General features: G+C 41.5%; 2 protein-coding genes across 4 annotated transcripts in view; both read left to right on the forward strand.

The window, feature by feature from the left end:
* galnt14 (UDP-N-acetyl-alpha-D-galactosamine:polypeptide N-acetylgalactosaminyltransferase 14 (GalNAc-T14)) overlaps positions 1-8,310 on the forward strand; it is a 207,039-nt gene extending 198,729 nt beyond the window's left edge. Inside the window, exon 15 of the mRNA XM_031751624.2 lies at positions 5,691-8,310. Coding sequence (XP_031607484.1) covers positions 5,691-5,849 — 159 coding nt within the window. The 3' untranslated portion in view covers positions 5,850-8,310. The remainder of the gene's footprint in view (positions 1-5,690) is intronic.
* Positions 8,311-11,321: 3,011 nt separating this feature from the next.
* Positions 11,322-19,063, forward strand: angel2 (angel homolog 2 (Drosophila)). Of its 3 annotated transcripts, none has more exons than XM_039599503.1 (9): positions 11,322-11,533; positions 12,926-13,833; positions 14,327-14,538; positions 15,213-15,282; positions 15,763-16,193; positions 16,489-16,624; positions 17,639-17,708; positions 17,847-17,980; positions 18,332-19,063. In XM_039599503.1, exons 2-9 carry the CDS (start codon positions 12,933-12,935, stop codon positions 18,493-18,495), a joined length of 2,118 nt encoding a protein of 705 aa, XP_039455437.1. In that variant the 5' UTR covers positions 11,322-11,533; positions 12,926-12,932; the 3' UTR covers positions 18,496-19,063. The 3 variants fall into 3 exon arrangements, 2 of the variants coding, with proteins under 2 accessions (XP_039455437.1, XP_031607489.2); XM_031751629.2 differs by lacking the exon at positions 11,322-11,533 and adding an exon at positions 12,155-12,303; XR_005608513.1 differs by lacking the exons at positions 11,322-11,533; positions 17,847-17,980; positions 18,332-19,063 and adding an exon at positions 12,155-12,303 and having other exon boundaries at positions 16,489-17,298.
* The last annotated feature ends 5,515 nt before the right edge of the window (positions 19,064-24,578 follow it).

A 24,578-nucleotide genomic window follows, 5' to 3' on the forward strand; every position in this document is an offset into this window, starting at 1 on the left:
CTATCACAAATCTGTTTTCTTCCTCTGAGGCACCAGACTGTTTTTTCCTGAAACTCATTTCTGTTCCTGGTGCCATGTCTGTTGGATTAGAACGACAACTTGCAGTCAGATCAAAAAATCACAGCACTAAAGAGATGGAGTCGCAGATGTTCAGAGTGAGAAGAAGCAGCAACCTTAATATTGTCAGAAAAAAGAGAAAGGGCCTCATGCTGGAAACCAGATTTATTTTTGAATGGTGTGCATGACTCAGAAAATGGTTGGTGTTCACCTCTCTTTTAAAAGTTTGAGTTGTCAAACCTGCCAACGTGTCATCTCTTCACCAAGAGGGAAAAAACACAGACACACAAAAACAAACTAAAAACCATTTGTTTGATGAATTCACCTGAGATTTAAATGATAAGAAAGTGCAGTGGTGCACTTTAGATCTTTAGATATATTTCCTGCAAATCCATCAGTGAGGCTCATCAGTGATCAGCCCCAGATTCATTCTGCAGCACATCGACAAGCCCAAACATCCAGCCTGAGTCATAAAGAACTATTTTCAGCCACAAGAAAAACAAGGAGTCCTCCAACAGATGGTTTAGCCCCCACAGAGCGCTGATCTCATCATCATGAAGCCGGTCTGCATTTTCACAAAGAGACAGTGAGACAGCCTGAATTCACAGAAGATCTGTGGCACGTCCTCCAAGATGCTCAAAACAAAACCACCTTTCAAGCAGGTGTACCTGCAGATTTATTATTTTAGTGTTGCTTCCTGTTTGCTGTGAATCTTTGAAAGCATTTGAAAGCATCCTTATCCTTTTCTATTTAGAGCCAAAAACTTTTTTTCAAGGTATTTTATAGCTGATTAGATGCAGAAGTAACACTTGACTGTATTACTTTTGCAGCTTCTGTATGCAGTCTCCAGTGGACTCTAATGAGACAAGTTCAACAAAATATAAGATCTCAAACAAACAACGATCTCTTGAGTTAGTGGTTCTTCCAGTGGCCAATTGATGACTCCGAATACAACTCAATTCCCATAGTCACCCATGTTAAAATGACCAACTAACAACCCAAAACAAAAAGCTGGTATGCTGTTTTGATCTCGAATCCTTTGTAACAGCTGTTGAGGAGCTGTTTTATTTTATTATTTTTATTATTTTATTTTTTTTACAATGATCCATTTCGATGTTTTTAAGGCTTAAATGTTGAAGCACAGCTCACTCAGGTAAAGTCACTGTCCTAAACATCTTGACTGTGACGTTACTAAGAACCAGTTACTAAAAACAGTAATGTATTCCACATTACTAGTTACTTTTCTTAAAAGCAATGCAGTTTGTTAATTACTCATCAGAGAAAGCAATTTGATACATTACTTGCTACATTAGTTTCTTGTTACTTTCTAAAATGACTTGACCCTTATTTTTTCATAATTAACAGTTAACAATATTAATCTGAGGCTTTCTTTTAGTTTTTTATATGAAACCAAAGGGAAGTTTCAAATGAGCCAAAGTGAGACTTCAAAGCGATCGCCACAGTGATTCTACTGTAGAAACAAGAACAGGTAGAAACTGAGGCTACAAGCTTGACTGCTCAGTCACTGCTTTTGTTACCTGTTGAAGTTCAGTTATGGCAAACACTCAGCTTTAACATCCTTCTGGGTTCTTTGCTAGCTTTGCATTAGCATACTCCCTGTGCAGATTATTGCATTTTGCACTTTGTTATCATGCTCTTGTTCCTTTGTGCAATAAAAATAAAAGTAATGTCCGTATACCTCTGCTGTAGTCCACTGTTTTCCTCCCCTAGCACATGAACTGAAATCAGCAAATTCAGCAAATTTGGACTTGAGTGCTCAGAGAACCGAAGAACCCTACTAAGAACTAATTAGCAGGTATCATGGTCCCGTACAGATTATGACTGAAGCTTTATAGCTAAACTTTCTAGCTGGTGACTTTGCTCTCACCCTCTCGTTCAAATATGGTCATTTCCATTTCAACCCTTATAACACAGTGGCTACGTCCATCTTTAATGTACAGTCTCTTCTCAGGGTATTTTGATACCTGTAGATTCCTGGAGAAAGGTGATTTCATTTCAGCCTGTGTTGTTCACCAGGTTGTAAAAGACTCCCATCTCCCTTGAGTCATCCTGAAAGGCAACAAAAGGCTTATGAACTTTAATGTGCAGTACTTAAAAGTAGGGATGCACCGATCCCGATACTGGTATCGGGTATCGGTGCCGATACTGTAAAATGTGTGCGTACTCGTACTCGTAAAAGTCAACCGATACCATGAACCGATACTAATGTAGCCCGGATGGGAATTTGGTAGTAGATACTCATAATTCCCATGGACTTGAACGCCACATAAGGTGTTCACAGTTCACAGAAGAGAACGGCATGGAGAGATGCACGAGGTTAGCTGAACCAAAGTGAGAGACTCGGCTAGTTTTACTGAGGTTAACTTGCACAAAAGAGTGTGTGACTAGAAAGCTAACCGTGTGAGAGCTTCGCAACAGAGTGTGGGTGAAGTGACTTTTTGTTTCAACGGTCGCACCACCGTCCGTGGAAAACTGTGTTTCCAGCCATGACCGCCGAGGCTAAAGGCTAGCCCGGACTGCTTGGCTGCGCCACGGAGGCAGCTGCTATGGACTGTCGGAGAGCTGGACAGTGACTGGCTAACGCGCTGTAGCAGAGACAGCATCGGGTCCGCAGGGGAGTGGATTTAGTGTGGGACTGGTGAATGGCGACCTACCGAGCAACGGAACTGTAAGTCAGACTTTTGTGCTCTTACTGGGGAGAAGAGGATTTTTCTCCATCGTCCGGCGTGAGCAGCAAACAGGCCTGCAACAAGTGTGAATGTGAGTGTGTGTGGCGCCCATGTGTGAATATTGTATGTTTAGTGGATTTATATAACGTGTTTTGGAGTGTATATTAGTGAGTCACTTACCAAAAGGTGATAACATAAGTTGGGTTGTTTAATATAATTTGAAAGGGAATTATTTCATTTATACAGTGTATTTCATTTGGTTAAGGAATTGGAATATCATTTGAGTTTAAAAAAGGGATGTGTTGTACAGTATTTGTCTCTGCCCTTACGTTCAGTAAACGTTTCGTTTGTGTTAAAGAGTTGTGTGGGGTCGTTTCTTTACTACCGGTTAAGTTTAACTTGTGTGTGGCAGAAGTATCGGCTTTTGTACTCGGTATCGGCAAGTACTCAGATCCAAGTATCGGTATCGGATCGGTTTGAAAAAATTGGTATCGTTGCATCCCTACTTAAAAGAGAGACAGTGATGTGTAGAGAAAGACCAACGCAACATGTTACTCTCTATAGTCTGCTGGAGCCGACACTAATGAGTTGAATACTAATTAATTTACTTTTAATTATCCCTCCCTCTTTTTTTCAATTAAAAATCTCGGCGGCCCGTCGCTGTACTCTGATGGGCATGTCATCTTGACAATGCCGCAACAGACCCACAATGCACTTCTACAGAACAAAGCTGATTTGTGTGTGTGTGGGTCTGTGTGACTGTGTGTGTGTCTTTACAATGCCTCATGAGATCAAGATACATGACAGTGATACGCTTCAGAGGCTCAGCAAATACAACATGGCCGCTCCGAGCCAACGTAAGCATAAAAACACTGATACAAGGAGATAAACACACAAACGTGCAAATTACGAAACGCAAAGATACAGATATCACACAAATGGCACACACACATGCATAGTTTCTATTTTTCCCTCGTTTTGTCTCTCTTCCTTTATCTTTTAGTCTGTTTTTCTTTGTCTGTCTCAGATGGCTGGGTTTCAGACCCACTGCTAGATAAAAGCCTCTCTTCATGTCTGATCATATCTGCTGCTTTGTTTCACAGCTAAAGAATCCAGCTATGAATAATACACACACACACACACACACACACACACACACACACACACACACACACACAGTGTCTGTCTGGTCAAAGAGCCACTGGATTGTTGAAAAAGTCAGGAGATGTCTCCATCTAGTGGTGACTGTGGTGAATCACATGCTGTCCACTATAAACTGAAAGCAGTCAGAATTTATGATTACCCCTTAATCAATAAATGTAGATAGTATAATTAGATGTGGAAGTACAACCATAAATATGTTTTTATTACCAGGTGGCTTCAAGTAAAGTTGGTGGAGTGATGTGAAAAATGTTAGTCACTTTGGATCTTTAAAAAAGGATTTTAATGAATATTAAAGGTGAGACGAATTTTGTTCCTGACAAAATCACAGCTTTTAAAATTAGTCTGAATGATTCCAATCAAACAGTACAAACAATTATTGAAGTGTTATTTGAGTAAAAAGGAAACAAATATCTTCACTGAAAGCAGCTGTAAACTATTGAGCTGACACATTTAATAACTCCACCAGGGAGCCTGAATCAGTGTTTGATTCGTTTTTATTATCAGGATTACTTAAATTACTTTTTTTTCATGAACATTTTACCAGCAGTTGAGCTTGGCACAACTTAGAAGTGATTTTTGGAAGAATATTTTACCATTGTAAGATCCTAATCACTTATATGGACATGGGTCATAGACAGACTGGAGCCCAGCTCAGCTATAGGAGTGTGAGAGGCTGAGTACACCCAAGACTACAGCCAAGCACACCTAAGGCCAGTTTAGAATCACCAATTAACCTGAGTCATGAGTCCCACGAGAACCCACACAGCCACAGGGAGAACATGACCCAGCTGGATGGAGGATTGAAACCCAAGATTCCAAGTGCAACTTTTTTTTCCACCCCATCTTCACAAATACATATCAAATTGAAAAATGAAAATCTGAAAGCAGATGTTAAAAAAAATCACAAGATTTCTGAATGATATGAGGTTATAGATGATAGATATGATAGATATAAAAGATTAAGTGTGTCGCTGCTGTTAGAACTTGACTTGGTCTCACTCACTGATCATATGCAGATGCTTCATATATGACAATAAATCAGTGAATATTTGCACTTTTCATACTTGTAAAATCTGCAGACACATGCACTTCTGAAAGTAAAGATTTGATCACCAATAACAGGGTTCAGGATTCACTGAAGCGTGCTTCTCCAACGGGTCCTCTGATGAGAATTGTGGCGCTAACCTCTGTTTGGTGGTCACCGTGCGGCGAACAGTTCCTGGGGATTTCTGCTGAAGCATCCTGTTTTTTTTCTTAGATTTTATGTTGGTGCATTGTTAGATTCGGTGGCGGCTGTTCCATGCTTTCTAAATTACTTCAGTGACTTGAGCGAGGCCTGCCATTCAGTGCCGTGTGTGCAGGTGAACCCCTAAAAAATGTTTTCTTTTCATTTTTTTATGCGAAAGAGTGTGACATCAGCTCTGTCATTGTCAGATTCGTGTTTCTCAGCATATTTCTCTGCGGTCATACAGTAATACACCTGCTCAGCAGAGCATGACTGAAGACCTTTTCACAGCTGCTGCAGGTTTCTGCATTCATTAGATCCTCCGAGCAGCTCTTTCACTGCAGTACAGCGGCTGGATCAATAGTGAGCAGAAAAAAATGAAGCACAGCAACAACAACAAAAAATTAATTTTTGGACTCCTTATTGGTGGTATGTTTTCCACACTAACCAGTAAATGTTTTGTTTTCTAATTTACAAGAGATGATAAGGTAGTTAAAATTTTAAACGTTCATTTTTAACTTTTTAAATGTTATTTTTCTTCGTTTTTCCTGCAGCGGTGGCAGAAGTCAGGGACTCACTTGGAGCACCTCGTCTCCCGGTTCTGCCTGGACTCGGAGATGGCTCTGGACGGGATGGACGATTCCCGAATGTTAGTGATCAGCCCCTGCGAACTGAGCGCATACACGCAAAGATGGGAAGTCCCCTTCTCCTGACCCCTGACCATGTGACCTTTACACTCATGTGCCCTGTGAGTGCCCTCACACTCATCCCTCAACTCAAAGACCCGGACAGAGAAAGAATGCTGCTCACACACTGACCATGCATGAGCAATCATGTCACAGTGCTGCATCGAGGATATCTGAATAGAAAGCTGATGAAGACTTTTTTATGGCTCTTTGTAGCATGAAAAGAAATGCAGACCTTTCAGGTATAAAGTCCTGATTTATTTATGAGCTGCACTGGTTTGAAATAATGTTGCTCCAAGAGACGCAGGAAAAATGTGTGGTTTGAAATTCAAGTGTCTGTATTGAAGAGTGACAACCAAGTGCACCTTAAAACCCAGAACTTTCAAATAGCTGAGATGGACAAAAAAAAACAAACAAAAAATAACAATCAGAGAATGTTTCCTGTGTCTTTTGCAATCTGCTTTTAAAGGATGTTTAATAAGCTGGAAATTAAAACCAAGCACAGCTCGAGGTTTTATTTCAGTTTGTCAAATACCTGTCACTGTCTTTACTGCAGCGTCCCAGTCAGTTTCTTACTGGGATCTAACCAGAAACTCACCAAAGTAAAGCCCCAGTAAACAGCACAAAATGTGAAATCTTTAGTCTGTCACACCAAGCGGGATGCAATCATCTCCAGTCTGGATTCTATCCTAAGGGGTTTTTTTTGTTTGTTTGTTTGTTTTGTTGCTTGGCTTAAGCTTTCATTTACTGCTTTGGGGATGGTCTCAGTTATTGAGGTTCTCAATTATGAGGACAGTTTATGTACAAGTAACCCCTGTGATTCTAAAGCTCTGCCTCCACCCTGCTCTAAATGCTCCATTTCATACCGTTTTTTTCAACAGTAGGCTCTTTGTGATGTCAGTGAGAGAGGATATTCCTAAAGTGAGCACAAAAGCCCCGCCCATCTTCTGTTCAAACCTTCTGTTTGCAAGGGGCAGCCAATCAGAAGAAAGTAAGCTTACAACAGCAGCTCCCAAAGTTTTTGTGGTATGCCCCATTTTAGAAGCTCAAGACTCTCGAGTTTTAAAAAAACGAGGATGAACGATAACAAAGGATCTTTGTGTAAGGTATAACTCCTCTTATGTTGACCTTTAAAGGTCAGTGCAGCAGCATCAGCCAACTATTTTTGTATATTCTGCCTAATAAAAGCAAACCCAGTTTCACTTCATATTTTTCACCAGGTTGACCGTGTCCCACCTGCAGTGGCTCTGTGCCCCACCAACGGGGCCTGCCCCACACTTTGAGAAACACAAGCTTAAAGGGAGGATGGCCTTAAAGGAACAGGAACTAAAATGGCCTGTTTCAGAGAGGATGAACTGAGGAGCTGTACCAAGTATGAGATAAAGAAAGATTATTTTGAACTATGAATCATGCAAAGCCACCTTAAATGACTAGAATTGCTCAGTGCTCAGAGTAGAAAAGCGCTATATATATTTATGCCAAACCATTTACCAAATAAAAATTAGGAAATGGAAATAGGAATGCTGACTTTTAGAAAGCTTTGCACCTAAACACAGTCTAGATCTAGAGTAGTTTCTGTAGTGTTTTAAAATGTGGATAAAACCATGGCTGCCTACTCTGGGACTGCTAGAATTCCCATATTGTTAGTGTTATAGGGTTTGCACAGTGGATGGAGCATTTTAATGGGTTCTTTAAATGACTGTAACTTCCCTGTTAAAACTTGGCCTCATACAGCTCTCTTGGCCATGTGAATAGCTTTGATTGCAGAAATATGAGGAAGAGGATGAAAAGGAATGAAATAAACAATGAGGGGAGTCACATTAGGTAACACAAAACCTGGAATTTAGAGCAGGCGCTGGCTGAACTACAGGATGTAGCATGAAAGCAGACAGAACAGAGCTACAGGTGCAAATATGGACAAACAGTCACAGTGGGGAAAAAATATGTAAGAGGAGGAACAGCATGAACGCAGCACGTGCTGGTAAATCAAATCAGCAAATTTCTGATTCCTGTTGCCCAAATGAAGCAGCTGCTTCACACAGCTGCTGTGCATGTGAGACTTTTTATACACAAATGAGATTTTTTCACCATAATTACAAAGTATTGATATTTATCAGGCAAGTTTGGTAAATTAATAAAAAATGATGCTATTTAGGGTTTATTTTAATAAACGTGTGCACTCTCGAGGCGTCTTCAGGAGCTATGATGCAACCAAACCTTTTGTTTTTCACCTACCTGAGATTGTTTCTGAGCGCTCTGAATGGGCACAAGGTTGGGCTGGTGGAGCTCAAACCTGTGGGAAGAGTCAAAATCCAAACTGATGTTAACTGCAAGTCTTCTCTAAAACGCCTCTCTGTCTGTTCACACAATGATTTTTAAAAATCGTAGAACTTCTTTGCAGTTCAGTTACATAATGTGTTTGACATCTTCAGCATCAGTTTGATATCCTGTTTGATTCCTGAATCCTGAATAAAGCTTTTATAATGACTGTTTCTATTTTATTGACACGCTTATTGTGCAAACTGGGAGCTGCTGTTGGTGCAAACACAGTGCTCCGCAAAATATTTACAAAACTACAACTAATCTTTTCTTATCTTAGGTCCATGTTTGGACTATGGCACATTTTCTTGTGATTGTGCATCCTCACAGTCGACTTTATCTTTATTCGTTAAATTTAAGGGCTTTAAAGTACTGCAGTAACAGGTTAGAATTACACAGCCGAGAATAGGCAGAACAAATTCACCCTCATGTTTGTTTATAATGCAAGTATGGTGTCATATATGTACTTCCCCTTTAACTTCATATACAGGGGTATTTCCTTTAAGATCTGCAGCTGTGGTTGTGAAAGCTGTCTTTGACAATGAGGACCTGACTGTTCACACACAGGCTGTTCTGTCCTACATCAACTTCACATAAAGCAGAAGCCCTGAATGAACAGCCACATCAAAACACTCCTCAAACCCCGCAAATCTGCTTTTAGGTCTGGCGTAGGGAAGTATATAGAGCTGGCCTGAAGAAGGGGACGGTAAAATTGGACCACCAAAAGGAAACAGAAAATCACCTCTCCCATATAACCATTGGTAGATGTAACAGGGAATCCACCAACTTCAGGGCACAGACCAACACAGTTTGTGGACCTAAGCATGCATGAACAGAAGAACTAAACGCCTTCTCACGCTCAAAGTCCACTTTAATCATTGCTGTACCCCAACAAATAATCTGCAAACGGCCTCAACAACTTCCGCCCCAATGCACTCATACCTGTCATCACTAAGTCCCCGGAACAGCAGGTCTTAAAGCACATAAATGCCAGCCTTCCTGTCTAGACCCCCACCCATTCGCCTGTATATCAAATAGGTCGACTGAGGACGTAAAACCTATTACGCTTCACATCGCGCTGAGCCACCTGAAACACTGGGAGAGCTATGTCAGAATGCTTTTCACTGACTAAAGCTCAGCCTTCAGCATGATCATCCCTGATATCCTGGCCAGGAAACTGTCTGACCTGGAACTCCTTCCCCTCATTTGTTCCTGGATCCTCAGCTTCCTCACCTCACACCTCTAGACTGTCGAACTCAGTCACCACCTCTCGTCCAGTCAAACACTAAGGTGTTTGTGTTGAGCCCACTGCTCTACTGCCTCTATGCCACAGACTACACACCTGCTCACTCCAGGAACACCATAGTGAAGTTTTCAGGTGATACAACAGTGGTGGGGCAGATTTGGCACCGTGATCTCTGCCGACCTCTCCTGGGCTGCAAACACCGTCATCAGGAAGTCACAGCAGCATCTGCATTACCTGAGATTGCTCAAAAGGAACAGCATCTCTGCAAAGCTACTAGTGACCTCGTCTTGATGCATACTCAATCATCCAGGAAAGTAAATCTCCAAAAGTTGAATCTGTTCATCTGGACGTAGCGTTTTGTGGGAGAAACGTTTCGTCACTCATCCAAGTGACTTCTTCAGAGTTGGGGAATGGCTGCAATCACAGCATTGTAAGATGGCGAAAGATGTACCCTTAGGCCCCCTCCTCGATTCAGAGATGGTCTTTCCCTTTTCACTATGTTACTCTGTTTGTGTCGGGGGACCCGATCCTTGGGGTTTCTAAACACCGGGTCTCTGTGGCTTTTAAACCCCAAAATACGCTGCGCCAAAAACTGGTCCACCCCAAGGATCGGGTCCCCCGACACAAACAGAGTAACATAGTGTACGCTGTTAAGTGCCAGGAGGATTGCCAGGATTTATACATCGGGGAAACCAAACAACCTCTAGCGAAGCGGATGGCACAACACAGAAGAGCTGCCTCGTCAGGCCAGGACTCTGCAGTTTATTTACACCTACAGGCCAGTGGACACTCTTTCAACGATGAGGATGTACACATCCTGGACAGGAAGGAATGCTGGTTTGAGCGCGGAGTCAAGGAGGCCATTTACGTGAAAAAGGAAAGACCATCTCTGAATCGAGGAGGGGGCCTAAGGGTACATCTTTCGCCATCTTACAACGCTGTGATTGCAGCCATTCCCCAACTCTCTGTGAATGGTACTCATGGCCATTGATCAGTGTTCTTTGATCAGTGGGTTTTGGTCAGTGATTGTTGATCAATGGTCATGGGAATTTGCATAATTATGATTAAGGAACTGACCTCCCAGCCCATTGTTCCTTCAGTGGGCTGGTTTCAGTCATTATGCAAATGTACTGTTTATAAGGTTTGGGGAAACCTGCAGTCAGCTGAGACTGAAGAAGTCACTTGGATGAGTGACGAAACGTTTCTCCCACAAAACGCTACGTCCAGATGAACAGATTCAACTTTTGGAGGGGTACTAGTGACCTCCATCGCTCAGCCATCCAGAGCATCCTCACATACTCCACCACAGTGAGGTTCACACACTGCACCCAGGAAGAGTGGAAGAGGAGACATCTATATATCCCACTGCTGCTGCAGAGCTGAGGCAATCACACAAGACTCCACCCATCCTCCATCCCACCTGTTTGATCTGCTGCCCTCTGGGAGACTCCACAGGTCCATCCAAACCAAGACTAACAGACTCAAACAGTTTCTTTCCATAACCCATCACTGAATTGAACATACATGCACCCCACCCAAACTCACACATCAGTACTGCTCACTTGAATATTTGATGTTTAATGACAATTAAACAATTCATGACAAAAGGATTCTGATTTTGTTTGGTTTAAGTTTCTTTGTGTGGTTTAAGAAGTGTCTTTTATCATGAACACAGACCATTGTCACAATGGTCTGTGTTGCCCAGATTTCCGAATTTTAGATGCATCATTATAGGCTCTCCGTCCGTTTACACAAGCCTTCATGTAACTCATAAAAATCCTGTGAATATACACATGGGGACGATTTTTGTGCTTACACCATAGTACTCCAAATCTGAAAATGAGCTAGAAGATTCTTCATTTGTGAAAACTGGGGAACAAAACTGGAACGAGGCAGGGTTTGTTTGTCCACACACACACAGTGAGAGAGAGCGACATACCGTTCACTGCCTGTGTGCCCACTCCTCAGCTCTAACAAACCACTGCTTCTCTAGCCACACACAGCAAACTATTACTCCGACACAAGACAGCTGTACTCCAGATTTCAACGACGCATTATAACAGAAAATGACACAGACTGGAAGGTGACATTTTGTGTTTAAAGAGGCTTTAAACGACACCGCTGTCTTCGAGAGGCTCGCTTTTACGTAAGTACAATGACCTTTGTTTTAATTCTCCATTCACGGCGCTTTCAATAAAGAATCCTAGTTGTTGATATGATTCACGGGTTTCTTTAATAATGAGTCGTTATCGCTTTTATAACTGATAACCTCAACGTTAGAAGTCGTGACATTTCACAATGCGCTCGATAAAAATGTATAAGCAATGGTAAGCTACGTTGCAGCCGGACCACTTTTCGTACCGTACCAGGTTGTTTGTAGTCCCTTCAATAGTGCGTGCCTTATCACTCATTGTTAACTAACTCAAATAAAAGACTACAACATCCAGCGCGAGAAAGAGAAGCATGCGAGAGTGATGGTGATGCATTTATGTAGCTTTGAAAATGTTGGGAGTTGCGCTACCGGCTTCGGCAAAGAGCATGATTTCTCTGTAAAAGCCGTTCTGAGTGTTTGTTTTGCTGCTTTTGGTTGAGGTATGTGCTCATTCAGAGACAATAATAATGACAATTAGAGCAATAGTTGTCACACCTTTTTGTAGCTACACTGGTACGTTAGCACACAAAATCTGCTCCGTATGTTGTCCCTGTTGGATCTGACGAAAATCCTGACGGTACTTGAAGCCCACGCCTCATTCCGCGCTTTGTTTTTACGTTTGGTTACGTAGCATTTCGGGGACTCGACTTGTCTTGATCTGTCTTCAGATTCAAACTCAAAGGTCGAAACTTCCATCATGTCATCTCGTTATGTCTGAAAATGCACCCAAGCTGAGGCTTAAACAAAGTCGCCGATGACGAGACGTAAGTCGACGTGAGCTAGCAGCTCCGGGTTAAAAACTAATCACAGTGTTTGAGTTGTGTTCATTTTCAATGCGGTTCAAATCATTTATAACAAACGTAACGTCAACTTCTGATTGATGCTTCGTCCTTTTAGTATTCGCCTACTCGTTTATTGTGTAATCCACATTTAAACACACATCAGTTTTAACTAGAAGTGCTCCAAAACAACCAGGGAAGCAGCAGGTAGTTAGCAACTAGCTTAGCCAGCGCCGCTTCTGATAGCTGTCACCTCAACAAAGCAGCTAGAAAATTGCATGTTTAATGTAGAGTTCATATAACAGTTTTGATAACATGTTTTTGGACGCCTCTGGGCTTCTTGCCAGTTATTTTTGCAATTTTAAACTAAATATATAGTTTTGATAGTAACTTTTGCCTCCACTTAGATCATTCTGTCATCATGTTATTTCAGACAACAAGTTATCCTTAAATCTAACTGGCAGAAAAAATCTATCATTTAATCTAACCTGCAGTTAGATAAAAGACATACGGATGTAAAAGTAGCAAATTCTCTGAGAACTGAGAACCTGCAGACATCGGCTCCATGTATTGATCTTTTTTATTTTTTCCTAATGTCTCCCTCCAGTCATCCCATGTTCCTTCGCCGGCTGAGCTCTTTGAGCTCATCTTTCTCACCCTGCAGTCTTCCTGCTCTTTCCCAGGCCCGCTTCAACAGCAACACTGATTCCTCTGCGTCCTCCTTCCTTCCCCAATTCATTCCCACCCCTCATCCATGGTGGTCGGTGCCAGGGTTTCCACCCTGGCCTTCTCGACTTCCCCACTCCCACCCATCTGCCCTTGACTGTTTCACTCACAGGGCATTACACCCCCTGAACATCAACCTTGGTGACTTTGGTCCTTGCCGTTCCTTCCACACCTCTGCAGGCCACTTGATGGAGTTCCCCGACAGAGACAGAGGGCCGCCCTACAAACGGAGGAAGAGTGCAGAGGAAAAAAAGGAAAGAAAAGAACAAAATAAAGAAAAGGAGGGACACAGAGGAGGAGCAACAGGGGGTAAGGAGGGAGGGTCCAAGAGGGAGCACCATCACCTAGATTCCAGAAAAGATGGCAGCCTTCGATCTAGTCACCACTTCAACGATGGAACTAAAGACAGAGTGAAGAATAATGTCGGAAAAGATGTCAGAGGGGAAACCAGCAGAGACAAAAATGTGGAAAGGACTAAAAGTGAGACTAAAGACAGACAGCGAAGAGAGAGTGCAGACAGACATCATCATCATTATCATTATCATCATCATCATCAGCAAGAAGGACATAAAGAATCACAGCCAGTGATGCACAAACCCAACCCATGGTTCAAAGGGAGGGGGTCTGAGGAGCTGGGTGGGCCTCACAGGGACACAAAAGGGACTTCAGAGCAGCAGAGGGATGGATGTAGTGATGGAGGGCAGCCTCGCAGCACCACTCACCCCTCAAACCTGGGGCAGGTACCTGGAGGAAACACGCAGCCCTCTCCACCAAGAAGGGCTGTGAAATGTGAGTCCTTTCAATTTTGTTAAGTATAATTACAGTTTTGATGTCTCTTTTCTGCTGCTTGAAAACATGTTGGAAGCAGAGTCTACATTAAGAGATCAGCTAGGAAATGGTTTCCCTCTGAATTGAATGTCACAGAGCAATAATCTATATCTGAAAAAGTCCAAGTAAACGCAGTGGTGGAAGTTGTCTGTCCCACAGTGGGAACCCTTTTTGGGGAAAGCAGCTGAATCATGTCAAAGACCAGAACAGCAATCTGGCCTGTGGTTTGGAAATGGACATTTTGACAGATCCAATCCCTGTTTTGCGTTCAAAACAGGCTGTGAACCTGCATGGAAACGGTGCCTGTTTCAGTGTAATTAACTGATCAGTACAATTCAGACTAAAAGCAGATTGCACACAGAAATGGCTAATTCTTGTCTTCTGCCTGCAGATTCTATTTCTTCATATTTAGAGATTACATTTCCAGCTTTCCATTTGTCTCATCTCTCCTCAGCTCTTCAAAGACACTGGGAGTCCTGCAGCACTGACCTCCACCCACCAGGGGACAGTTCAGTCTTTGACTTCTCGGTGATGTCCTACAACATCCTCTCCCAGCAGCTCCTGGAGGACAACGCCTACCTGTACCGACACTGTGACCCCGACGTCCTGACCTGGGAGTACCGACTGCATAACCTACTGGCAGAGATCCAGCACCACAACGCTGATGTGAGGGGATGCAGTATCATAAAACCTATTAGTATGTATAGTTTAATGGTCTCAGGAGGAAGTTTTGCCCTGATGTTCAGTGGTAAGGTCTGGGGAACTGGGGAGTTGTCATGTTGAACCTTGGGCTGGGCCATAAAAGGAACATATTATCTACTGGTTACTGGCAATTAAATTAATCAAGTGTTCATTTTTTGGGGAGAGTTTATTCATTCCACTTGTAATGATGATTCTCCTATTTGACTTCTGTTGGGCTTAAGTTTAGAGAGTTACATTCAGTAAAATCTGTTAGGAGTTTGGAAGTCACGCCATCACAAGTTACAGGCTATGCATCCTGATCTTTTAAATCTCTTGTTACTCATGTTATCAAAACATTTTTGTTCATTTATAGGCTGCACTGGATCCTTTATCTGATCCTTTATCCTAGGTTATTTGGAGTTTGACATTAACGTATCGATCAAGCCCATTTAAAGCAGAAGTGAAATTGTAGCCACAGAGTTTGTAACACACAGTGGCTCAAAGTCATTGTGCTGCATCATTAACAGGAGTTGCAAACCACCAGAAAACAGCAAAATGCACAGAAGGGTGTTGGTAAACGTGTCCATATACTTTTGGCTCTTCATCATAAATTTATGAGAGTGTTTTTGTTTTGTTTTTTTTGTTGTTGTTTTTTTTAGATCCTGTGTCTTCAGGAAGTGCAGGAGGACCACTATGAAAACCAGATTAAGCCTGCTCTCCAGGCACTAGGTACTGCTGCTCATTTTTGTGTGTACATGTGTGTGCTTGGGAGGGCCATTAAAAGTGAAAGACAAAAAAAGGGAAGACAGTGAGTGACTGCTTTCAGGTTCAGAATCTGTGAGGTTTGAAGGTTTGGTGAGAGGTAAGCTTTGAGTCATCATGGTAAAGGTTAGAGAGCTCAGTAGTACCTTTAACTGTGTGCCCTATTTTTCTGTTTTTAATGCTTTAATTAAATTACTTTAAAACTTCAAAGCAAAGAGTTACTGTGAAAAACATGAACTCAAATGTATTTTAATATTTCTAAACATCCAATATACAGTAAGTGCTTTTATTGTGAAAATAAGAGACTTTGATAAATCTTTCCTTCTAACTGTTGCAAACAGACTGAACAGACTGTATATTAAAGATGGTTAAAGCAACGTTTCTTTGTTTTGTCATTTATTTATGATGTTTTTAATTTATTAACCCATCTTGTTGTGTGTTTGTCAGGTTATCACTGTGAGTATAAAAAGCGGACAGGAAAGAAACCAGACGGTTGTGCCGTTCTCTTCAAAACCTCCCGCTTCTCCCTGCTCTCCTCCAATCCCATCGAGTTTTTCCGGCCCGGCGACACCCTCCTCGACCGAGACAACGTGGGATTGGTTGTGCTGTTGCGACCTAACAACGGCATAAGTCATGTAAATCCCTCCTCATTCATCTGTGTCGCCAACACCCACCTTCTCTACAACCCCCGGCGAGGTGACATCAAACTGGCCCAGCTGGCAATCTTATTGGCTGAGATCAACCGGCTGTCCCGCCTCCCAAACGGGCCGGTTAACCCGGTGGTTTTATGTGGGGATTTTAACTCTGCACCCTGGAGTCCACTGTACAGCTTCCTGACCACAGGCTGCCTGCAATACAGCGGAATGCAGATTGGCATGGTGAGAATATTGTAACGCTCACAAACTGATCAATTAACTTATAGTTAGTAGACAGTTATGATAATTAATTCTGGTCGTTGATGGTCATTCATGCAAAATGTCATCTGTGGTTTTCAGCTCAGTGAATCCCATTTGTTTATGCCTGGTTTCTGTCACCTCACAGTAAACCTTGTGGTGTCCATTTCCCACTCATCAAATAAAGAAAAGCTCGGTGCTTCAATCCCCAACAAACACTCACTTATCCGTTTTTGGGTTTTTTTTCCCTTTTCTTTTCTGGGTGTGGGTGTTTGTGTAGGTGTCAGGTCAGGAAAACAGTCCCAGAGGTCAGCGTCTCCTCATGTCTCCAATCTGGTCTCCCAGCCTGGGAATAACCCACCAGTGCCAGTATGAAAACAAACCTAATGCTGAGACCTCGCCCACCAGCCCTACAGGTAAACTTTGGAAAAGCTGTTTTCTCAAAAGAATTCTGGAAAATGTCAAAAGATTCCAGCCGGCTCGTTGTTCAGGGATGTGGTTTCTCACACTTAGAGCACAGTGGGAGTTGGTTTGCGTCAGCTACACTTCAGGGCATGTCGTGCTTGGTTTACGTGAGAGAGCTGCCTCAGTGGAACATGCAGCCAGCAGGATATTTAACGACCACTTGCAGTTTCTGCTCTTTTCTCATAAGGTGCTGTCAGAAATCCCACATCACCGTGTGCTCGTGAGCTGGCAGGTCAAAGACGCAGGGTGTCTGAAAGCACTTAGTAGTACACTGTGCACACTACATAATCAGCTGCTTAGTGTGCAAAAAGTGTGAGAAATTGTTCAAGTCGAAGAGCTGCTTCTCGATGATTTTGCACCGAATGATCTTCCTGACTCGACCCTGCCTGTTTATCCAGGCCTCAGACTGGTGCTAGTAGTGCACTGGCTTGTGGACTCCCTGTGGCTGCGTTTAGCCCTGTCTCAAAGCACTTATTAGAAATCAAAATATAGCGTATCCTCTAATAATATAGAACTGTATCAGTGGTTTGCTTTTTTCTCCTCTCCTTCAGCTATTGAGGGCACAAAGTGTCCAACCATCCACCTCCAACTTTCTGACCATTATGAGTACTTCATGCCTGTACTGGTATGCTCCAGATAGCCATTTTTGTCAGTATGAACATACGTATGTACTTAAAATAATAAGTGTAATTATGCGTGCTTCTCTATTGGATGATGTCTAGAAAAATTCGGGCCTCCAAAGTTTAACCTGCATTTAATTTAACATCCACTTCACAGTGCAGCACTTGATTAGGCAGATTTGACTTTGATCCACATTTATTTAATCTTTTATCCAGACTTTGCTTAGAAAGTTACTCATGTTGTCCTGGACTGTCGCCAGTTTGCCTGAGAGATGTTAATACAGTTTAGTGATTAGTGTGTTGAACCTCATCACTAACAACCACCTGTCCTTTTCTCTCCGTCAGCTGTAGAGGGAGCGATCTCTAATCTCAGTGTGGAGGACCTCGCTGCCAAAGCTGCTTATGAATTCAGCAGGTAAAGTCTCGCCGTTCTTCTCTCGTCACTCCCTCCTCCTTTCATTTCTGCCTCTTTAGTTCTCAGTAATTGAAAAGCTGGTTGTCACCATAATAAAAAATGGGCAAACTCTCTCTAACCATGTGTATGATTCTGCAGAGCGTGGAGGATCGAGCACAGCCTGAAGCTGCAGTCGTCTTACCAACATCACCTGATGCCTGACAGGAGACCTGAGATCACCACCTGTCACTCCCGCACGGCCCTGACAGTGGATTACATCCTGTATAGTCCCGGTAGTCTCTCACACACACACACACACACAAACAAAACTGTGTGACAGAAGCGTCGAGAAATAAAAAAGTCGTGTATGAGTTAATGTGAAAGGGTGACTGTTGTTTCTGTGCTTTGAGTGGCTTAAAAATAAGATGTGCTGTGTATATGGAGTCGATTTCCTATCTTTTCATGGGTTCATTCATTTATTTATCTTTATGTTACCATACCGTCACTGGTGACTTTTCAAACAGTAACATCTTAGAGCTGTATTAAGTAATACCTGCTGGAAGCTGCTCTCTCTGAATTCCTCCTGCTTCTTCTTCTTTAATTCACAGTTTCTCTCTTTTCCCTCTGTCCTTTCTCTCTGAAAGATTTCGTTCCACCTCCCTCGCTTCCAGGTGGGAGGGGACTCCAGCTGCTGGGCAGGCTGTCATTGGTCGGCCAGGCGGAGCTCGAGGAAGTCAACGGCCTGCCTAACCATCGGCACTCATCTGACCATCTCCCTCTCCTCGCTCGTTTCCGCATTTGGTGCTGAAACGCTGCAGGTCCACTGAGGAAAGTAGGAATGTTCAAGGAATCTGCAGTTTCTTCCCCACATAAACAACAAAAACAGTATGAACATTAAATGCTGGGGTGTTTAATTCAGTATGTGATTTTATTATTAAAAGGGAAAACCCTTTTCAAGTCCTTTCCAAGAGTGGCCGCAAGGTAAATTAATGATTTCATACAGATGACTTCACAGAGTTACAACAATATTTATTTTTCTCTCTATTTTTTGTGATTCAGATATTGATACTATTTATACCCATCTATACTATTATTACTCTTCATGTCTTGTTATGGGATGAAAAACAAACAGAAGGTAGAGGAGGGGCCTAAATCCCTGTTGAACCACTTTAATTATAATTTGTGATCTTTTCTCCAAAAATGCCCCATCCCATCTTTAAGTGGCAAATTTCATAAATCTGCTTATGAAATGAGACTAGGGCTGCCACGATTAGTCGACTAGTCACGATTACGTCGACTATTAAAATCGTCGACGACTAATTTAATAGTCGACGCGTCGTTTGAAGCTTTGTAAGATCTAAAAAGACGCAGGAGTAAGTAGTAGGATTTAAGAGTGTAATGACGGACTGAAACAGAAGATGGCAGCACTGCATGTACAAGGATGCCAGCTGCCGTTAAACCCCGAAGAAGAAGAAGCTGTGTCCCAGAATTCATAGCGTGGCCCTGCTCAGTTTTCATCAATGGCGGCAGCTAGTTAGTTTTAATATCACACTTATTATTCTTTCTGCGTCACAAACGTTTAACATATTTTCAGGCGAGAATATAGCTGTGTAAACCTCAAATATCTGCTCAGTTTATCAAGACATCACATATTTTCAAAAGCGCTCTGACGTTTTCTGAGACGTCTGTTACCCACCAGCTCGATAGCTAGCTGGGGTTGACGGCTCACTAGAGCCGGTGAGAGCACCGGACTCCCGGCAAATCGTTTTCAAACCCACCACCGTCTTTCGCTACTCAGGTTAAACACGATATATAAGTCACTTAGATAACTTAAAAATGATATTGTTTGGCTTTTTTTAGTATTTTATTTGTTCCTGAGTAAATCGGGTTGGCTGAGATTAAAGTTATAGTTTTTACACAGCTGAATAAACATCAAGCAGACAACTGATTATCAGAAGTGTGAGATGCTCGAGAAAATACTCCGGTGTCCTGTTATATTTTAGATAGCAAGGAGCAGACGGCTGAGTTTATTAAACTCCACCAAACAAACTACAAATGTCATTAAAATTTAATAAACTATCATCTTGTCTTTAATTTTAGTTAGCACATACCTTAAACACTTAAATCTGTAAGCTAATGATAGTTATATAAGAGCAGATGCATGCTGGTGAAATAAGCTGTACGTTTTACATCCAATGGATGCATGATCTGATTAGTCGACTAATCGCAAAAATAATCGGTGACTAGTCAACTATCAAAATAATCGTTTGTGGCAGCCCTAAATGAGACACGCTTGTTAAAAGGCTTTGTGCAGAGGACTTTCACCTGAGAGAGTGGGGATCAAATCCTGTGCTTATGTGGTGGGAGGAGCTTGGAGCGTTGGGAGAGGTATCTTTCTAAAATAACATTTTTTGTTTCTAAGTTTAATTTTTTTTTTAATGCAGGAAAAAGTAATTATGTTAAAGCTTTTCTTGTTTTTCCTGCAGTATGGTGGCGCGTCCCATTTCTTAACCCCAGCAGGCGGTTGTTTTCCTGCACAATATGTTCAGGGGTTTTAACTAAAAGTTTAGGTCTTATTCTTTAAATGATGATGAGTAAAAAATGAATTCTGGCAGTCTGGATTTCCCCTGAAATGATTAACGTGTTCATATCTCTAAACATCCAAATGATCATCATTTTGAAACTGTAGTAACATGTTTAATTTGGCATTTTTCCCACCATGTGGAGACGTTTACTATTTTTTCTTTTTTTTAAATACAAAGGTTTCTTTCTTACTAATGTTTCCTTTCGAGCTGTATCGATGAAGGGATGGATTTTATGTCACTTTTTAAAGCTGAACGTTTACTGTAGTGCTGCTAATTTGGGAAAGTACTTGATCATTTTCTTTTGATAACAAGACGGAGCTCATTCTCCTTTAAAACAAACTAACAAAATATAAATAAAAGTTTAGCTTGTGTTTTTAAAGATCTTCAGAAATATCTCCTGTCTCGGCTGCATCACTGCCATGTAAATTTCTCTTATATTTTATAATGTGCCAAAAATTAAACTAAGCACTATACAGCACTCAACTAGTTGTCATATATTTCAATTAATTATAGTTAAATTAAGACGTTATATGGAAAACATGGATGTATATGTCCGCTGAGTACTCTAAATTTTAATTCTGGATAAATATCAGTATGGTCGGTTATTACTGGAAGAGCTCTTGTGTCATATTTTCACACATGTAAATACTGAAAATAAAAACTGGATGTATTTTTCTATCATTTTAAGGAGTTGATTTTTGCTGGAAGTTTACACTTTGTAAATAAAAGTTCTTTTTCTATTACTTTTGCCTTTGGTTTCAATCATTTTTGCATTTTATACGCTGGCTTCTAATAAACTGCAAGCTTTAGCACTTTTTTTTTTTAACAGTAGTTTTTCTCGGGCTAGCTTAACAAACTCATTGGACTGTAACTGCTCATACTCAAAACATTAATTTGAAAATGATGTGGTAGTGATTGTTGTTATTTTGTGTTACACACTTTAGTTGTTGTGGTTGTTATGTGTTGATATACATTTGGTGTATTAAGTTAGCTCATGTATCTTGTCAACCTGCCATCGGCTTTTTTGCCCTAATAAGTGTAAGTAAATAACATCGTGATGCCACTCATTGGTTACTGAAGTCTCGCGTTGAACATTTTCGTTGTCGCTATTTTGGTGTTTTGAAACTAGATCAGAAAAGTGAGGCTTTGATGTGATTGAAGCCAAGGACTCTCATTGGATGATAACTTGTGATTAACAAGTCGTTGGCCAATGAGCATCACCTGGACAATCCTGCTTTCAGGCTGGAACAGTGAGTGTAATTTACAAAATGAACTTTTGTTTTTTTGGTGATCTGAAACAAGCTCTAAAGATCACAAAGTTATTAGTAAAGTGTTCACAGAGGTTCCAGTGAAAGAGAGCCGGGTGACGTTTCTAGCACCCAGAGCCCATAATTCTAACTGAACACTTTTTTGCTACTTCTGTCCACTAATTATAGATTACAGCTGGATAAATCATTCTCTTCCTTTTCCCTGCATGATTTAAGGATTTGAAGCGGAAAATACACTGGTGATGAGGGAGGAGTTTATGTGCAGAGATGCACCGAGGCCAGCAAAACACTGCTGTTCCCTCGGAGCCTCATAATTGGCATTACAGCAGATTGTTAGCCCTACATCACTTTACAGCTTCATCATTTTGCCTCCCAGCCCACCCCCTGTGGAGAAAACTTTCAGCCTGCATTCAGAGTAGCTGTTAAAATGTTGCATAGAGCAAGATTGCATAACTGTGTGCTGCAAAAGGAAAAACACTGATATATGGTCATAAACAAGACAGACAAGTGGCTGAATTCATGCTATATTCTAGTTGTTCTCAAGTTTATTTGAGGTGCTCTTATTAGACTTGTAGGCGATTTTTAAAAATGATTGTATTCTTTAATATTTCTTCTTGTTCATTGATTCTGAATTGCTTTTTACTGCATATTATCATGTTGTGCTGTTTGTTCTGCACTAATCTGCATGCAAAGTGTTATACAACATTTGGTTGACAGTAATTTATTGCCCTTCCTACTGTTCATCTTCTACAGTAACAGACTGTTTTTGCAGATAAGGTCCACAGTAAAATAACTGTTTACTGCTCTTTTATCTGACTGCCAGTACTTTACTGTCCAGGATGTTCACTAACTAGTACACAGTACACACTGTTTACTGCAGCTTGGAATATGTTCTCAGACTATTTTAATGCTTGTATTTGTCCATATATAATAGGAGTTGTCATTGTTGCCCTGTTATTTGGTCCTTGGAGAAATAATCATTTAAATTAGGATCCCGCTGTTTGTCCTCCTGGTGGGAAACAGTTGTTTTTTTTCTCTGCAGTCTTGCCTCTTTGGCTGTTAATGGAAGTGCTTGTGTAATTGTTTTTGACGCAGAGTGTGCCTCTGCATAACAGGCCCCACATCTTTCCACATTAGCGTGAGTGCGATGGTGACAAATGGCTGCATCGTTTACCTCGGCTCGCTGTGTGCTCAGGATGCAGAGCTTTTGGTATTCTGAGCGTCACTCCGCACTGCAGCAAGACACTCGGCTGGATCTCAGCAGGCTTCCTCTCTGCATCCTATTGCAGAGTCGACGGGGGTCGGGTTTCAAAACTTCCCCGTTTATAGAGAGTAACATTATAATCAGGGAAATTATACAAAGTGGAGTTGGTATTGAAAACACTATTATAGCTGTTTTATTAGATGGTAAACCTACCCACATTATTGACCCAGGGCAAAATACTTTCTTTTTTTTAAGCTCAGGCCGTCAGAAGCTGTAATTTATGCAAAAATCACAACTGATCTTACCCCTGTGTCTGTTTATTTATAATTCGTGCAGTGAAATTAGAGCAAAAATGTTGTCTTGTGATTTCAGCAGCATTTATGAGCAAACTTCTGTCATCAGCTGACCTCTGTGAACCTTCTCCAATGCTGCTGATGCACAAAATCATCTCAAGTTTGCGCCCATCAAATTCTTAGCAGCGTACCAACAAGCTTGTGGCAGGTGTCTTTGGAGTTGTTTGGGTTTTGGCCACTAGATGTCAGCAGCAGAGTGCTTGTTAACCAATGAGGTGGATGGCAGGTGAATAAACACTGTTTTGGTTGGTTGAGAAGTGCAAGATGATGACGATGATGGATTCAGAGGTTTATGTGGATTTTTGCTTGAAAATCATTTTGAATTCATTACTAAAAAACTGACTTAGAGCTGAAGTATGTGTGATATGAGATATGAGATGTTGCACTCACAAGTCTGTGAGAGAGCTGCAGCACTGCTGGTACAACCAAAGTCTTTCAAGAAGCAAAACTCACTACCTTAAAATGCTGTATTTTGAGCATTACCAAAATTATTTAATATCCTTAATATCAGCAGCATAAAACTGCAAGTATAGAATAGTTAACACTGATTTAAAAGCAGCTTAAAATGCTTATTAACTTTGTGCCAAAGTAAGGTTTTGAAAAGCTTATAAAAGGTTTTCTGTATCATCCTGAAGGACTCTGAGTTTCTGGTTCAACTTTGAGTGGAAAAGGTGTTTAAAACCTCATTTTAGGGGAAGTCAGCGAAATTTGAGGCTTTGTTTTAGGACAGATTTGACTGTAGTTTGTAGTGTTTGTTCACCAGTGATTAAAGTTAATACAGATAAAGCTTCAAAATAACTGCCCAGAATTTCAAGAGGTCTGGATGCACAGTTGAGGTCTGGATGTCCCTCAGCGGAACAGGTGCTCACAGACCACTGACATGCAGCATGATGGAGAAGACTGGAACTGGCAGGTCTGCTACTGGTGCACCCGTCTCCTTTCTAAATGATGCTGGGACCTCATTCTCACAGATGATCAAGTCTTCTCTTATTTATTTATTTTTAAACAGTGCATAACCTGATAATTACTGTCTTAAACAACTATTCTATTTACCAAAATGGGTTGATTGGCCAAGTGTTAACATGGATGTGAAGTTCAAGAAGTGTGAATGCTTTGACTGTGTGTGGCATTCATGAGGGTAGCTCCCTCCGCTCCCTCCCATCCCTCCTGTCTCCTCAGCTCACCTGAACAATACGACAGATTTCTGGAAACTTCAAGGAAATTTACCCGTAGCCAAAAGGCTTTGAAACGTGTGGGTTGCAGCAGTCCTAAAATCACATCTGTAATCTGAGGAGGTGCTGCAGATGAAAGGTTTAAATCAGTTTTACACTTCATCAGGGAGCTTTTGCTCTAAAAACACAGCACAGGTTGGAAAGGGACTTTTTGGGTTGATGTGATTTGTGGTCCTGGACAGTAAAAGGTTTCACACATGACCCCCAGGAAGGACAAATCAAAAACCCAGGGCCAATCACAGACCCAGT

The sequence above is a fragment of the Oreochromis aureus genome, linkage group 15 (assembly GCF_013358895.1).
Source record: "Oreochromis aureus strain Israel breed Guangdong linkage group 15, ZZ_aureus, whole genome shotgun sequence".
NCBI classification, from domain to species: domain Eukaryota; kingdom Metazoa; phylum Chordata; class Actinopteri; order Cichliformes; family Cichlidae; genus Oreochromis; species Oreochromis aureus.